Source organism: Eumetopias jubatus, unplaced genomic scaffold (assembly GCF_037043125.1).
Source record: "Eumetopias jubatus isolate StellerSeaLion01/CBP00866 unplaced genomic scaffold, mEumJub1_p1.0 scaffold_1, whole genome shotgun sequence".
Classification (NCBI taxonomy): domain Eukaryota; kingdom Metazoa; phylum Chordata; class Mammalia; order Carnivora; family Otariidae; genus Eumetopias; species Eumetopias jubatus.
In genome coordinates, this window is record NW_028274807.1 from 153,582,429 (window position 1) to 153,599,917 (window position 17,489).

The 17,489-nt window shown below is 38.6% G+C and overlaps 1 protein-coding gene across 2 annotated transcripts in view; it reads right to left on the bottom strand.

Moving 5' to 3' along the window:
• The window catches only part of PDCD6IP (programmed cell death 6 interacting protein), an 85,959-nt gene that overhangs the window by 17,701 nt on the left and 50,769 nt on the right, over positions 1-17,489 (bottom strand). For both annotated transcript variants that reach the window (XM_028107041.2, XM_028107040.2), the window contains exons 13-15: positions 7,379-7,627; positions 6,884-7,018; positions 5,376-5,470 (exon numbers count right to left, since the gene is read on the bottom strand). In XM_028107041.2, the coding sequence (XP_027962842.1) occupies positions 5,376-5,470; positions 6,884-7,018; positions 7,379-7,627 (479 nt within the window). The remainder of the gene's footprint in view (positions 1-5,375; positions 5,471-6,883; positions 7,019-7,378; positions 7,628-17,489) is intronic.

A 17,489-nucleotide genomic window follows, 5' to 3' on the forward strand; every position in this document is an offset into this window, starting at 1 on the left:
TGGGGGTTGGCAAAATTTTTTGTGTAAAGAGCCAGATAGCAAGTATTTTAGGCTTTATAGGATATAGGGTCTCTGTCGCAACACTCAAGACTCCTGTTGTCAGTGCAAAGCCAGCCATAGATAATACGTACAACATGAAGAACATGGCTGTGTTCCGGTAAAACTTGACTTGACAAAATTAAGCAGCAGGCTCAACTTAACCTGGGCACTTAGTTTGCCAACCTCCAATTTAAACTTAGAAACCTTTTTTGGGGGTGCCCGGGTGGCTCAGTTGGTTGGGCGGCTGCCTTCAGCTTGGGTCATGATTCCAGGGTCCTGGGATCGAGTCCCGCATTGGGCTCTCTGCTTGGCAGGGAGACTGCTTCCCCCTCTTCCTCTGCCTACCGCTCCCCCTGCTTGTGCTCTCTCGCTTGCTCTGTGTCAAATAAATAAAATTTAAAAGAAAAAAGAAAGAAACCTTTTTTGGCTCTCACTTGGTCCTGAGCTACAGAATTTAAGGGTCCTGCACAGTTGTCCCAATGGCAGCTGCTTGCTTAGATGAAGGAAAGGGAAGAGGGGAAAAGGTCCTGCTCCAAGCCCCTCCCCACTTGCCTCTGAGCCAGATCCATCTTTATCTGTTTTACAAACCCGGCTTCTCTGTAAGACTAAGCTTGAACACAGGGTTCTGCAGCTCAAAAAAACGGGAAAAAAAAAAAAAAAAAAAAAAACGTGGGCAGTAGGGAATGAATCTGAAAAGCCAGCTGTACAGCCTGAAAAATAAAAATCAGACTACTGGGATATGGCTATAAAAACATATGAAGTCCCATTAATTATTTAATTTCACATAACTTTCTGAAAAGGTAATGTGTTCACTTGCTTCAAACACTAAAAAGTGAGTGAAAGATCCCTATCTGCAAGTTTCCTCTCCACCACTCACACCCCCAGATACACACTATTCTTATGACCCTGTCCAGAATCTCCTGACACATAAACCAATTCAAATCTACATTTTATTTTCTTCCTTTTTACACAAAAAGCATACTTTACACTGTTCTGTACCTTTTTTCTTTACCATAACTATCTTCAAAATCTCTCCATATCAATAAATAGAAAACATCCTTTAATAGCTGCTTTAAAAAAAAAAAAAAAGCTGTACAGATATAGCTTTATTTATTTCACCAGCCCTGGATATTTGTTTCTTTTACTGCTACAAGCAACTCAGAAATGAATTAGGTCATAAATATGTCATTTCTAGCACATGCTAACACATACTCCGAATAAAATCTCAAAACCAGACTAGCTGGATTAAAAGATGTGTGGATTTGTAATCCAGACCTCTGGAGCAAAACTGCCCCACAGAAGGATTGCACCAACACGCATTCATAGCCACAGAATGAGACCTGTTCCCCTACATGTCCAACAAAGCATCTTTTCAAACTTCCAGATTTTTGCCAACCTGAGAAATGTCAGAGTAGTTTTAATTTGTATTTACATTTTATTGAATGAGGGCAGGTTTCTAATTTTTTTTTTTTTTTAGGTAAGCTCTAGGCCAACTGGGCCTTGAAGTCACAACCCCAAGATCAAAAGTTGTGTGCTCTACCTACTGACCCAACCAGGTGTCTCCCAGACAGGTATTTTTTCATAAATGCTTAAGAACCACTTACATTTCTTCATCTGCAAAATTTCTGTTCACAGCCTTTGCCAACTTTTCCATCGAGTTTTTTCTCTTCCTCAGTAATATTTAGTTCCTCATAAACCAGTAAATTTGCTTTTCACCTTTGTGAGTAGGTTTCAAATATTTTCCCCCAGCTTATTACATAAAGACTCAGCTTATGTTATGATGAACTTTTCCTTTTAGAAAAATGGCTTCTAGATTTTAAGTGAGAGTAAGAAAGACTCTTCCCGTTTCAGCTTTCTAAAGGAATTCTCTCATATTCTATTTTAAACATTACATTTTACCCTACACATTTCAAGTCTGACCCACTTGGAATTTATTCTGGTATAAAAACTTTGTTTTCTAAATGACGAGGCAGTTGTCTCTAACATCTTCTGATTGGCTCAGGATCTTTTTTACACTAAATTCATAATGTATTAGAGTCTATTTCTATTTGGTCTTCGGTCTGTCTAATCATGTACTAGTACCACTATGTTTTAATTAGACACAATATTACATATTTTAGTATCTGATAGAATTAGTTTCCCTTACTGTTCTTTTTATTTTGTTTTCCTGGCTAATGATTTGACAGTTGTTCTAGCTGAGCTTTAGAATCAACCTGTCTAGTTTTAAAATCTATTTATTTATTTGAAATTGAATTATGTTGAATGTGTAAGAAATGACATCTTTATGAAGTTGAGTCATCCTACCCAAAAACATGACACATATTTCAAATTCGAGTCCTCCTCTGTGCCCTTGAACAGGGTTTCAAAGTTTTCTACATACAGGTCTCATAGACAGCAAATTTATTCCTATGTATTTTATGGTTTTAGTTGCTATTGCAAGTGAGGTCTTTTCGTCCATTATATCTCCTATATTTATTTATATGAAAGCTACCAATTTCTATAAATTATCTTTACAATCCATTGTCTTCAGTAATAATTCTATTATTTGCAGAGTTTTGGGGTTGATTCTCTTGGATTTTCAAGTTGTACAATCATAAAGTCTTATAAATAGTGAAAATTTTAACTTCTTTTCAATTTTTATATTTCTAATTTTATTCTTTTGTCTAATCATGCTGGCTGATACTGCCAATATGGTATTAGATAATAGTGTTGATAGTGGGTATTTTGTCCTTGCTTTTAGAAAGAATGTTTATGTTGTTTCTCCATTAACCATGATGTTAAAGTTTTGTGCAGATATAAACAGATCGGTACACACACACACACAGTGTTATGGAAGTGTCCACCTACTCCTATTTTACTGAATACTAAAAGACTTATTTTCTTTTATTTAAATTCAATTAGCTAACAACATATTAGTTTTTGATATAATGTTCAATAATTCATTAGTGTGTAACACCCAGTGCTCATCACATCATATCACATCACATGCCTCCTAAATGTCCATCACCCAGTTACCCCATCCTCCCACTCACCTCCCTAACCGCAGTTTGCTTCCCAGAGTCCAGTCTCTCATGGTTCGTCTCCCTCTCTGATTTATTCCCAGTTTTCCCTCCCTTCCCCTGTGACCCTCTGTGCTATTTCTTATGTTCCACATATGACTGAAACCATGTGATAATTGTCTTTATCTGACTGACTTATTTCAATTAGCATAATACCCTCCAGTTTCATCCATGTCGATGTAAATGGTAGCTTTTCTGATGGCTAATATTCCACTGTATGTATGAACCACAATGGAAGACTTATTTTCTCAATTGCTTTTTCCTCACCTATGAAAAGAATCTTCTTCCCTTTACCAATCATTGCGTTACTGGAATAACCACCCCGTCCCCATCCCCCTTGTTCACAGTTCTTTTTCTAACATACTAGTATCATTGGTAAGTATTTTATTCAGGACTTTTGCAACCATATTCATAAATGAAACTAGTCTGAAGACTGGTTTGCATTAATCTTTGTCAGATTTTCTTATCAGTAAAACTAACTTGGAGGATTTTTTTTTTTAACTTCTAAAACCATTTTAAAAGTACTTTATTTGCTTTTTAAAGGTTTAAAAGAAGAACTGTAAAAACAACATTGCTCTTTCTTGGGAGGTGGAGGGAGGCAGCTCTTTGATAATTTCTCCAACAACTTCTATGAAAAACAGTTTAAATGTGAACAGGGGGGTGAATAATGGTTAGGCTGGCTGAAGGGTTCAAGAAAGATTCATGAATATAATAGTCTCTGAGTTCTTTATGTTCATTACTAATGAATATATGTTTCTGTATATACCTAAAGGACAGTTTGGATATAAAATCCTTGGCTCATATTTGCTTTCCCTGAGTTCCGGTAGCAATCACTCTACTCTCCTCTAGCACGCAGTGCTATGAGCTAAACTTTTTCACCTTTTTATAAATGGACTGGATCTTTTTGCCCAGTTGCCTAAAGGATTCTGCCATTATCTTTTAAAGCTAATAATTTATATGCCTTGGTGTTGACCGTTCTTGTTCATTTTTCCTGACCGTAAGATATACCTTTTCAACAAGCTTTCACTTATTTTAGGAAAATCTTCTTGAGTAATATTGTTAAATATTTGTTCTGTTCATGGTTTTGGTTTCTCTTCTTTCAGGGGAATTCAATTTTGCATATTTGATCTTCTTTGCCCATCTTCTCTCTAATCCTTTTTAATTCTTTTTTTACTTTGGTTTCATTTTCTTTGATTTCCTCTTTTCTACTCTGTACTCTTGTGTCTTCTTCACTGTCTATTCTCCTTTTTACTCCTTCCCATTTCATATGGTTTCTTTTTTTTTTTTTAATAATATTGTTTAGTAAACTGGTGGACATCAGTTTTTTTTTTTAAAGATTTTATTTGTTTATTTGACACAAAGAGAGAGAGAACAAGTAGGCAGAGAGGCAGGCAGAGGCAGAGGGAGAAGCAGGCTCCCCGCCGAGCAGGGAGCCCGATGCGGGACTCGATCCCAGGACCCTGGGACCACGACCCGAGCCGAAGGCAGCCGCTTAACCAGCTGAGCCACCCAGGCGCCCTTTTTCATATGGTTTCTGTGATGGTTTTGCTCTCTTCTACTTGTTTCCTGGAATCCTAAAACCTCACATTTTATCATGTCCTGTTTTCTCACCATCTTCCGTGAGTTCTGGCATTTCTGTGTATGGTGTTCCTCAGGGTAATTGCTTCCTAACCCTTTTCTCCTTTTTTTTTCTTAATTCATAATGAAATGTTCATTCAGAATTTTCATCTGTTCTGTGACAATATTATTCAGGTGAATATTCTCCATCTAATAGGTTTTATTAAATTTTCTTCATTTTTTTCACCATTTTTAATAAATACTGTATCTTTGTACCAATGCTGTGTCAACTCTACCGGTCACTCAGCATAGAATGAGTCCAGTGCTACTGGTCCAGCTTTCTCAGCAGGCTCCTTCAGAAGGGCAATAGCTGATGTTTTCTAAGCTATTCACCCTGTCTTCCCCTTATTCTGTACCTCTAGTTTTACATGGAAGGAACCTATTTGTCATTTCAAGGTAAACTACTTATGTTTATTGGCATTTCTGAGATCTGCCACCCTGAACTGTTGTTAGCATTTCAGTGACATCACTGTGCTTCTGACACCTGGAGTTTCTGCTCCTTTTCATCTTTTATTCTCAGATCATGCAGCTTGCTTGTTGCTTTGTAATGTCCAAGAGAAAGCAAGGAAAGTGCTACCTCATACTGCCAAGTTCACCCCAAAGTCTCCACATACAACTTTTCAAAAGAAAAATACAATTCGATACACAAAATAAACTTACTTTAAGAGTTCATCTCTTTCTGTCTTCCGTGCAAACACTATATCACTGCATTTGTTCTGGAATCTGACCAAGATTTCAGTCAGCTCATTGTAAAACTGTAAGCAAAGAAGAAATACTATTATAAACAGGAATGATTTTTTAATCTGAAGAGGAACAAAATCTAAAGCTCACTTGTCAATCATCGTTAAAGCTAAAGAACTAAAATCCTCTGCCCGAGACAGTCACACCACTGAGGTTCAACAACTTAATTATACTAAATATGACCTAACTAGAAAAAATAACAAAATCATTTTTATAGAACATTTGCCATCAAAAATTAAATGGAACAAGTTATAAGTTTCATGATCATGCGTATGCTCCCAATTCCTAGAGAAAAGTCAGTCACTTAATAAACATATGAAACCTATTTAAATGGAAGGATTAGATTTGCACATTCACTTCAGAAATATAGGCATCACTTCAGAAACCCTTAGAAGTGTCTCCAAAGGCTCTTTGAAGAATTTTCTCAGCTTATCTATTTCAATAGAGCATTTTAAATCAAATTAAAATGGTGTCTTACTCTTCTATTTCCAAGGCTTTGTAGTATTTCTACCCCCTCTTCAGAGGGTTTACATTATATCCACTGTATTTGTATCAAGATAACTTTATTCAATGATCATTATGGAGTTAAAACACCACAAGGTAACATGTACCTGAAAAACTTAAAAATCACTTGCTCCCTCAAAAGGAAAGTCATTGGTAAAAACAAATATAATCATTTCCCTAAGCTATTTAAAGGAAAAGCAAAAAAATACTTAATATATTTAGTAAGCACCCTGAGACTCAGGCAGATCACAAATCTATCATTATCCATCAGCACCATCAACACAGAAAATAAAAGCCATACCCTCTCCTCCCTTTCCTACCACAGATCAGCTTCGACTAATCCTGTTCCCTCATAATTCACTCAAATTAGTCAACTTTCGGGGCACCTGGATGGTTCAGTCAGTTAAGCATCCAACTCTTGATTTCGGCTCAGGTCATGATCTCAGGGTCGTGAGACTGAGCGGCCCCCATTTTGGGCTCCATGCTCAGCACGGAGTCTGCTTGTCCCTCTCCCTCCCCTTCAATCCCTCCCCACTGCTCACTTTGAGCAAGCTCTCTTTCCCTCTCTCTCAAATAAATAAATAAAATCTTTAAAAAAAAATTTTTTTTTAATTAATCAACTTACTTTCTTTCCTTTCTCCCCAAAAAGTGTCACTAGCTTGTGACATCTCTGTGCTAATTTCTTTTACCTGAAATTCCTACACCCTCTTTCTGCCTGCTGAAATACACAATTAATTCTTCAACATTCCCATGAAGTATCGCCACCTTTAAGCTTTCTCTCACTTACAACAAGCCTCTCCGTAAAAAGTCACTAAAGCTAGGAAGTTCAAGAATAATTTGGTACAATTGGAAACACAATTAACTTCTCAAACTATAGTTTCACATCTGTACTGGTGAACTATTATTTCTTTTGTACATCATACCTTTGTGCCCTCCTTCAAATTAGCTACAAGTTCAACAAAGTTGTCATATGCAGTAGCTAAATTCTTCAAAACTTCTTCTCTTAAATTAGCTTCATTATTAGATTGCTTCATTTTTGAAAATTCCTGGTGTGAGACCTTGTTAAAAGAAAAATTTATGTATTTACATTTATTTATCAAATTAATATAGCTTGTAACATTTTTACTGCTACTTTGCCAACTACATATGAAAATCATATATGATTACTTGCCGTAATTCCTAGAAATTTACCTAATATTTCTTTTGTGATAACACAGTACTTTAAATCTTTCCTTAAAGTAAAAATACCACAAATTCAGTGGGTAATCAAAACATAACCAATAATGATTACAGATTTGTATTAATATGTAGCACTTGCAAAAAACACAATCCTACTAAAAAGATACAGATTTAGTCCAGGTTTATCCTTTCTGTGATTTTCTGTAAACATAAATCTTACTAAAGCATATAAACTTTACCTGAATATTTCTAAGAAGTTCTTCCTGTTTCTTTAGAGAATCTTGGACTTTAGTCGTAAGACCTCCATAGATTCGATCCAGTTCAGTGACAGAAAGAGCTTCTTCATTTATAACACCATCTTGAGCCAAAGCAGTCAAAAATTTGCTTGTCATGTCAAAATTCACTGATTTCAAGTCATTCTCAAGCCCTTCTCTTTCCTTCTTTACTTCATCAAGATTTGACAATAAGGATTTTAAGACATTTACAACCTAAACAATTAAAACAAAACAAAACCCCTTCGTTTAATGCAAAAAAAAACCCAGAAGCCAATTTCTAGAAGGGAATTATATACAAAGGTCCACTCAGAGTTGGGTGATTTCTCAGACAGCGAAGCATCAATTGTACATCAGGTTTACTTAGAGATACTGTACCTTTAGTGGACTCAGCTTATAACAGGAGGCAGCAATAACGGTAACAGTTAAGTGAGCACAATGATTTACTGAACATTTACTATGTGCCAGGGACTGTCCTAAACACTTCACAAATATAATTTAATATTAGTAATCCTTCCAAAATCCCACTGGGTATATATTTATTACTTCTATTCCACAGTTGCAGAAACTGAGTCTCAGAAAAATTAAGTAACATAAAATCTGAGACCTTAGTCTGTCTAACTCCAAAATCAATCTCTTAACCACTCTATGCTATATACCATGTCCCTGTCATGGCTCCAAGGTAGAGGAAGGTATGTTTTTGCCAAAGAGATACCCTATTTTGCTGACATAGAGAGACTGAGGGATAGACAGAGAGATACAGACAGACATGTAGATAGAACAGAGACACAGATATATATATGGAGAGAGCATCTTAGATAGAGAAAGAGAGCCAGACATACAAATAAAAAGCTATAAACCATGTGTTTATTTTATATACTGGGGGAGAGAGAGAAGAGAGGGATCCTGTACATCTGTTCATATCATTAAGAGTTTTCCGTCGGGGGGCCCCTGGGTGGTTCGGGTGGTTCAGGCAGTTAAGCGTCTGCCTTCAGCTCAGGTCATGATCCCAGGGTCCTGGGATCGAGCCCCCCATCTGGCTCCCTGCTCAGCAGGAGTCTGCTTCTCCCTCTCCCTTTGCCCCTCCCCCTGCTTGTGCTCTAATAAATAAATAAAATCGCAGACTGAAGGCGGGCCCGGCCCGGGGAGGCTAGGGGCGCCGGACTGCGAGGGGCAGCGGGCGAATCAAAGGCGGCCCGGCCGAGCCGCAGCCCCCAGTCCCGGGGGCCGGGTTACCTCCGGCCCGTTTCCCGCCTTGCCAAGAGCTGGGAAAGCGAAATCCGCAGGCCACGGCGGCAGCGCCGAAGCGCCGCGTTCCGGCAGGAGCCGGTGTGGATCCTGGCCGCCCCTCGGGGCGTGCTCGAGTGGGAGAAAGGTCAGCCTGGGAGGCTGCGCACGCTGAGGCGGGCCAGTGTGCGCCGTCTCACACGCACACGCGCCAGGACGCTGACAAAGAGTTTACCTATGAGCCAAGCACTGCAGCGAATACAACGGCAATTTCCCGGGAGAACTTGCCACTGGCAAGGAAAGCAAACTAGAAGACAAACTACTGAGATGAAATGGAATAAGGACCATTTTGGACACATACAGAAGGACTTTGGAAACAAAGAAGAGTGATTTCAAGCACCTAGAAGATTCCAAGAGAGGAGAAATGAGAGCTGTCGGTGGGATTGGAAATATTTTCAGTCACATTGCCTCCTGAGAAGCCCCTTCATCGATAGTCCCAGTGGTTACCAAATTTGACATTAAAAATTTTGCCATGCTGTAGACCACTGATCGTTCTTCTATTTACTTATTATTTTCCTTTAAAGTCAAGTCACTTAAAAAAAAAAGTTTGTTCATCCTAATCAATAATATTTGTGAAATGGGGCTCGTAGTATAAATATCACAGTTTGGAAACAAGTGACCTCCAAGCAACATGTGGGGCCTTAGCAGCCTTTGGTTTCACGATGAACCAGCTGATCTTCATAAATCTACTGGGAGGCTTCACCCTAGTATTGTCAGATGACTATGACCTTGAAACATCTAAACACCCACCCGCTGGGTTCTGATGCCAGTTCAGAAAAGAGGTTCTTGCCAATACGCACAAATCTACTGATGGTCCCACCCACACATCGTCTCTGTGCTCCTGGCACTATAGCAGTTTAACATGGTCTTTAGTGGGAAGGAAAAGCCCCCTTCTTGGCGCCATGTTCAGTTAGGAATGTCTCCATAGTAGACCGACTTGTGCCCTGAATAAATACAAAGTTGTTGCCTCCATTGTATAGAAGAAACTGAGCCTCAGAGAATTAGGTCTGTTGCCCGAGAATTAGGTCTCTTGCCCGAGGTCAACTGGTAAGTAAATGGTGACGCTAGTTATATAAATTAATTAATTAATTAATTAAATAAAATCTTAAAAAAAAAAAAAGGGGGATGACTGGGTGGCTCAGTCGGTTAAGCGCCTGCTTTCGGCTCAGGTCATGATCCCAGGGTCCTTAGATTGAGCCCTGCATCTGGCTCCCTGCTCAGCAGGGAGCCTGTTTCTCCCTCTACTTGCCACTCCCCTGCTTGTGCATGCCCTCTCTCCCCCTCTTTCTCTCTGACAAATAAATAAAATCCTTAAAAAAAAAAAAAAAGTTTTGCATCGGATTCAGCCCAGGTATTTTCTAACACCCACATGATTCACAAATGACCCTACAGAGTAACAGTGTCACAGAGTCCAAGTGCCCTCTGATGCCACTTACAAGCTGCCCCCTTTCACTCACATCTCTTTGCACTCTTGCTAGGACCACCCAGGAGAGCACCAGCCCCAGTCCCCCTATTGTGCTTGCCCCCATAATGCTCAGAGAAAGTAAGCTGGGGGAAAGACAAAGGAAGAAGGGGACGCCCATAAACCCCATCACATCCCTGTCTTTCATCTTACCATGGCATTTCCAAATCCAATGGATCTCCCCACCTACTGCCTGTTTCTAAGCATTTCTGTCCTACCTTTCATGCCAAAGCCCTAGTTAACTCCTTGACAAGTGTCCAGAATTACCTTCCTTTGGGAAGACTAAAGACCCAAGGAAAAGTCTAAAATTTCTTCTAAATGTTGGCCTCTGTTTACCACCCATATCTGTTAAGTGTCCTATCTTAAATTCAGTGTCTTTTAACGTTCACAGTAGTGGAAAGAAATGTGACTCCTAGAGGTCCAAGAAGCCTCAAGCCCCAAACACTTTCAACGGAAGGAAAGAGAGAAAAAAAAAATCACACCTAGATGGAGACGGCAAGTCTGTTTCAGGGATTTAGTGGAATCTGATGTTCAACAATGTGCATAAAAATCTTATTTCCAAATGACTTCCAGGACATATTGTTAAATCAAAATAAAAGGCGCAGAAGCATAGGTACAGCATATTGTATTCTGAGTAAGAGAGAAGGGGAAATCAGAAACAAACATACACACATAATGTATTATGTGTGTATGTGGGCATATGTATTTTTTTATAAAAACAAAAGCACTAAGGACAAACCAGAAACTAATAAATAAGGTTGCTTATAGAAAGTGGATAGGAACAATGTGGAAAGAACAAAGATGAGATTTCTCTGCATGCACCTTTTGAATCATGAATATTTTTTACATGTTCAAAACACAAAATTAAATCAAAACTTGAATAAAGAAATACAAGTACCTAGTTATCCATCAAAGTAAAACGTAATTACGTACAAAAAAATATTTCATCCCTAACTATATTCCCTTAATGGACATATTAAGACTTAGTTACTGTGTAACCAAGGATACTTTACTACCTGGAAAACTCAATTTCATTATCTGCAAAACAAGAGTAATAGTACCTATCCCAGAACCGTTGTGAAGCCTGAAATAATTCATACCAAGTGCTCAATATAACTTCTAACACAGGTAAGCACTCAATCAGTAATAGTCATTATTATTAACTGGTAGTCATGTTTTATGGTTTAACTCCATACTTTGGGTATACTATACACTGAAGAGGCTTCGGCATCTAAGCATTAAGACAAAAAGAGGAACGATGAGGAGCAGACTGCTAAACTGTAATTATTTCTTTTGTTTGTTCTGAATAACTATTTCTGTAATTATATCACACACTTTGTAGGGTGGCTGCAACAGGATATAATTTTAAAAGGTTGTGGTAATATTATCTTTTGTCATATTTAAACTGATAATGGAACCTCAACCATGACTGTGACTCTATGTGAAGGTTGTTTAGCTATAAGAAAAATGCCACCTTTTATCTTTCTCTCAGTTGTGGCCCAAAAAAGGCTAGAAAGAAAAACATAAAACAGTCAAGTAAAAGAAAACTGGGGGAGAAACAGGAATATGCAGAACTGGTTTTACTTTTTTTTTTTAATTTTATTAATTTATTTGACAGAGAGAGACACAGCGAGAGAGGGAACACAAGCAGGGAGAGTAGGAGAGGTAGAAGCAGGCTTCCCGCTGAGCAGGGAGCCCAATGCGGGGCTTGATCCCAGGACTCTGGGATCATGACCTGAGCCGAAGGCAGACACTTAACCTACTGAGCCACCCAGGCGCTCCCAGAACTGGTCTTAAAAAAAAAAAAAAAAAAAAAAGCTAGTCTACTAAACAAAGCTGAAAGTCAGGGACACTATAACACTATTATCAAAAACAGATTGGATGCTTCTTCCAGAGTACAGCAACTACGATCCTCTCATCAAATGATGGGTCAAAATTATGGTGACAGTACCCCAAATTAGATAATAAGTAATATGAGAAGACAGACATGGTTCACAAGAATAAAACCTCCTCTTTGGTGAAGAACTAACCACACACAGGGCAGCAGAGTAACGTGGGAAGTGAACCCCAGCAGAATTTGTAGAACCACAAGTTCTAATACCAGCTCCGCTATGTAGAAAAGCTAACTTCCTAACTTTTATGACAGTCGATTTTCTAATCAGTGATTAAAAAAAAAAGGACCAGGGTGCCTGGGTGGCTCAGTTGGTTAGGCGACTGCCTTCGGCTCAGGTCATGATCCTGAAGTCCCAGGATCAAGTCCCGCGTCGGGCTCCCTGCTCAGCGGGGAGTCTGCCTCTCTCTCTGACCCTCTTCCCTCTCATGCTCTCTCTCTACCATTCTCTCTCTCTCTCAATAAATAAATAAAAATCTTTAAAATAAAATTTAAAAAAAAAAGGACCAAATATGTATTTAATAAGTCCTATTCTACTCCAAATGCTAGGATTCTAAGTCTCTGGAAAAATAATGCCATTTGAAACAACCAATTTATAAATGAACTTTTAGACCACCACACAAAGAGTCCTTGTACGACAAGCATCCTTTTATTTTTTTTCAAACTGTCATATATACTAGTTTAACCGTATTTTAGATTGCATGATACTGGCCTTATTTTAACAGAGTAACTACAGCAGAAAATGAATTAAACTGCTTCCTCAAATGAATGACCAAAATAGAAAGAAAAGTAAGCCAATGCCTACAGTTTCTTATCCACTCAAGTTTGAGGCTTAATGTGTTATCAAGTTAAAGTATAGAAATAATTAGAATCCCTCTGCACCCCCATGTTCACTGCAGCATTATTTACAACAGCCAAGATACGGAAACCTAAATGTCCATCAATGGATAAATGAATAAAGATGTGGTACACACACACGCACGCACACACAGAGGAATATTCAGCTATAAAAAAAGAATGAAGTTTTGCCATTTGTGACATGAATGAGCCTTGAGGGCATTATGCTAAATGAAATAAGTCAGACAGAGAAAGACAAATACTGTTATGATCTCATTTATATGTGGAATCTAAAAGAAAACCAAGCTCACAGATACAGAGAACAGACTGATGGCTGCCTGAGGTAGGGGATGGAGGTGGGCGAAATAGATGAAGGTAGTCCAAAGGTACAAACTTTGATTAATTAAATACATTAAGTCATGATGATATAATGTACAGCATGGTAATTATACTTAATAGTACTATACTGTGGGGTGCCTGGGCAGCTTAGGTTAAGTGTCTGCCTCCAGCTCAGGTCATGATCCCAGGGTCCTGGGATCAAGCCCCATGTCAAGCTCCCTGCCCAACAGGGAGTCTGCTTCTCCCTCTCCCTCTGCCCCTCCCCCTGCCCCCGCTTGTGCTCCCTCTCTCTCTCTCAAATAAATAAAATCCTCTAAAAAATAATAATAATACAATGCATATTTGAAAGTCGCTAAGAGAGTAAAATCTTAAAAGTTCTCATCACAAGAAAACAAATTCTGTAACTATGTGTGATAACTGATATTAATTAGATTTATTGTGATCATTTCACAATATATACAAATACTGAATCATTATGTTGCACACCTGAAACTAATAAAATGTTGTATGTCAATTATATCTCAATTAAAAAATTTTAAAAATAATAATTAGAATCCTGTGGTGTTTATTTCTACGTTTTAAAAACAGCTCCAATTAGCTTTCAACTGCAATTAACTGCATCCCTTTATTAAGTTAGGCTGCCAGTAGTTATCATTCCATCAACACTTTTTGAATCCTTACATGCTGGGTACTGCTCTAGCTCCAAAATACAACTATTAACAGAAGCAGAGTCCTTCATGTGGGGGACAGGGGAAGGGAGGTAAGAATTAAACACACACAAAAAACAGAGCAATACAGTAGCCAATGACAAAGAAAGGGAAAGGGTGACATCTGGGGCTTTAATGAAAAAAGAAGCAGTAGCCTTGGAAGAAAGACCCCAACAGAAGGAAAGCAAATGTTAAAGTCCTAAGGCAGGAACAAGCTTCCCATGTTCAAAGGGAAAAGAGAAAAAAAAGGGGGGGGGTGGCTAGTACGGCAGAAACACAGTAAAAAAAGACAGAAGGGAGGGAGATGAGGTAAAACAGAAAGGCAGGAATGAGATCATCTCAGTTGTCTGTACTTCACCTTTAAGACCAAGAGCTACAAACTTTTCCTGTAAAAAACCAAACAGAAGGGGAAAGAAAAAACAACAGACAGAAAATATTTTTGGCTTTGTAAGCCAGTCTCTGTTGCAACAATTCAACTCTGCCTTTCTAGTGTGAAAGCAGCCATAGACGAAATGTAAAGGAGTGTAACTATGCTCCAACAAAAGTTTATTTATGGATACTAAAATCTGAATTTCATATAACGTTCACATGTCATAAAACATTATTACTTTGACTTTTTTCAACCATTTAAAAATGTAAAAGGCATTCTTGGCTCATAGGCCATACAAAAAACAGGAGGCAGGCTGGATTTAGCCCACAGGCCATCATTTGGCAACCCCATTTAGATGATAAAGCTCTCTGTAGAATCTAACAGCACCAAACACAATTAGGCACAGAACAAATACTCTCAATGAGATTTTCAGTTTTACTTTTCAGTCCCTGCCATTTTAGTTTCAGAAAAGGCAGACATGAGAGTATCTCAACAACAGAACAGCGGGAACCTGACCACACTTACCCTACACTAAAGCTATCCTAGAGTTTTCCACCTCTCTCTGTTAGGGACCATGCTGCCATAGTTCCTGGCATACAGCAGGCCTTCAACAAATGTTTGGTGAACAAATGAATGAAGAGATGCCAGTCAACCTTGACTCCTGTCTAGACACTTCCTATTATGAAAAAGAGTAAAAGCTGCATCTGCAGATCACCCACTAGTCTAGAAGATGACTTTGTGTGAACCAGAAAAAAGCAAGGCCTAGAAAGGCACACAGTTTTGGACAGTACTATGTTATGCACTATCTCTGAAGAGATGGAGACTTTTTTCCAAAGGGACCACCCCCCCGCCTTCATCACCCCAGACAGATGCAATACTATGAGTATAAATGGATATCACTTTTGTACAGAAAAAAAAAAAAAAGATGCCCCTTCCTCTGGGCAGACTCGGCCCTACACTAGGGCCAAGGCTTGTCTGGCCAAGTGTAGACTAGATTCCATACCCCTGCTGATCAGAGGTGTACAATCACAAGCAATGGTCCTAAGTATTTAAAAAAGGATCTTTAAATACAAATTATCCATACTTGCAACATTTTTCAAAGTATCTCAATATGTAAAAACAGATTCCCAAAGAGACCAAGGATAAATAGTAGGCCCCTTCACAATTTAAAAAAAAAAGAGCCCTACCATTAAGATCGGACTTCTTAATAAAACATGTACTTTGTATTCACTTTAATAATCAGAATTCAAATGACTATGCTTTTATCATAAAAAAAAACTGGATAAAATGTGTCATCAACAACTATGACAATTACCTGAAACAGCTTTAATAAACATATGATATTAATTAGTCTTTTGGTAAAGGCACATGATGAATGAATATATAGAGCACTGAAAACTTTTTGGTTGCTTCTCTCGAGAAAATCTAGCTTCAGTAAAATCACTTGATATTGACTATAAATGTTTTCTCCCCCTATGTAATACCATTATAAATTAACAAAAGCAGCTGGGACTACAACTGTATGAAGTAACAAAGTAGTGCATACTAATTCTGATTTTGCTCAGCAGAAACCATTTTTGCTTCTCTACTGAAAGCAGAAGAATCAAAGGACAAAAGCCATATAAGTTCTGAGTCACGTACAAGACGCCAAAAAGAAAAAGGAGAGGGGGGTGACTGGCTAGCTTAATCAGTAGAGCATGCGACTCTTGTCTAGGGGTTGTAAGTTCAAGCCCCATGTTGGGTATAGAGACTACTTTTTTTTTTTTTTGAGACTACATTTTTATTTTATTTATTTATTTTTTTTTTTAAGATTCTATTTATTTATTTCACAGAGACAGACAGGGAGAGAGGGAACACAAGCAGGGGGAGGTGAGAGAGGGAGAAGGAGGCTTCCCGCCGAGCAGGGAGCCAAACGGGGCTCGATCCCAGGACCCTGGGATCATGACCTGAGCCGAAGGCAGACGCTCAACGACTAAGCCACCCAGGCGCCCCGAGACTACTTTTCTAAAAATGAGAGAGAGAAGAGGATACTAAGCAGGGATTTTCTTTATCCTAAGATAAAAAAGGGGCCAAACTGTTGCTGTTCTGTGGGTCTGCAGTCTCTGTTCCTCACAAATTAATCTAACCACCTTCCTTCTCCCTTCCCCCCATTTCTTTAAAGCATCTAACTGATATTCTTCGTTCCATCAGGTTCCCCCTACCTTTAGAGATTTGGGTTCTGTGCCCATTCAACTATGCAGTCTTCACTGCGGGGGCTCTTTTCCACTGAACCTCTGGTAGCTCACTTAATCCTACTCAGATATTATATGTGTTCACTTTGCCCGTCTACTCTGTTCTCATCTTGTGCCAATCTCTTAAGAAGCCTCTTAGGAAAGAAGCTCCAAAATACTGAAATTGAAGTGCTTCGTCATCTAAATCCTCACAGCCTACTTTCTATAGTCACAACACTTGTCTACCCTGTATTACAGTTCTCCCTGTATAGGTCTAATCTTCCACATTGGACCATAAATTAAAGGTAAAGGCTGTGTATGGTTCATTTGTTGATTTTTCAAAGTACCTAGCATAATGCCTTACAGAATAGGTACCCAAAGTCTTGGCTGAATAAATATATGAAATGTTTCTATAGAAAGACAAGACACAACACTGATAACTTCTGAGACCTACTACCCCAAGAAATTCACCTTTTTCAAGAAGTTTTCAGCAGACATAGCTTGCCCTTTGGCTTATTTCCCTGTGTACTTCATTCAGGATCTCTTATTCATAATCTACTACAGTGGTCAGCCACTAAAGCGTATTTGCACCTTTGGACTTCCTGACTCACATGCCCCACTTATTGATTTTCCCCTTCCTATCACAAATAGAAATGCTATAATGACGTTACCCACTTATTAACATGCACAGCTGGTTGATTTTCCCTTTAAAGATAGCTCCAGTGGAATACAGTAGATGGTGGTAGAGAATGATGTAACAAACAACAAAGAATTTATGGTCAGAAGAGCATCTGGTCAAATCCAGTCCTTCCACTTCAGGGAAGTTTCTAAGCTTCCAAGCCTCTCCCTTTTATAAAGCCTGAATTAAATACTGAACTTATAAAGTATCTAGAATATAGTACCAAGCTCAGGAAACATTCAATAAATAGAAATTATTATTACAAGATAGTAATATTTTAACTAATGTAATTACCT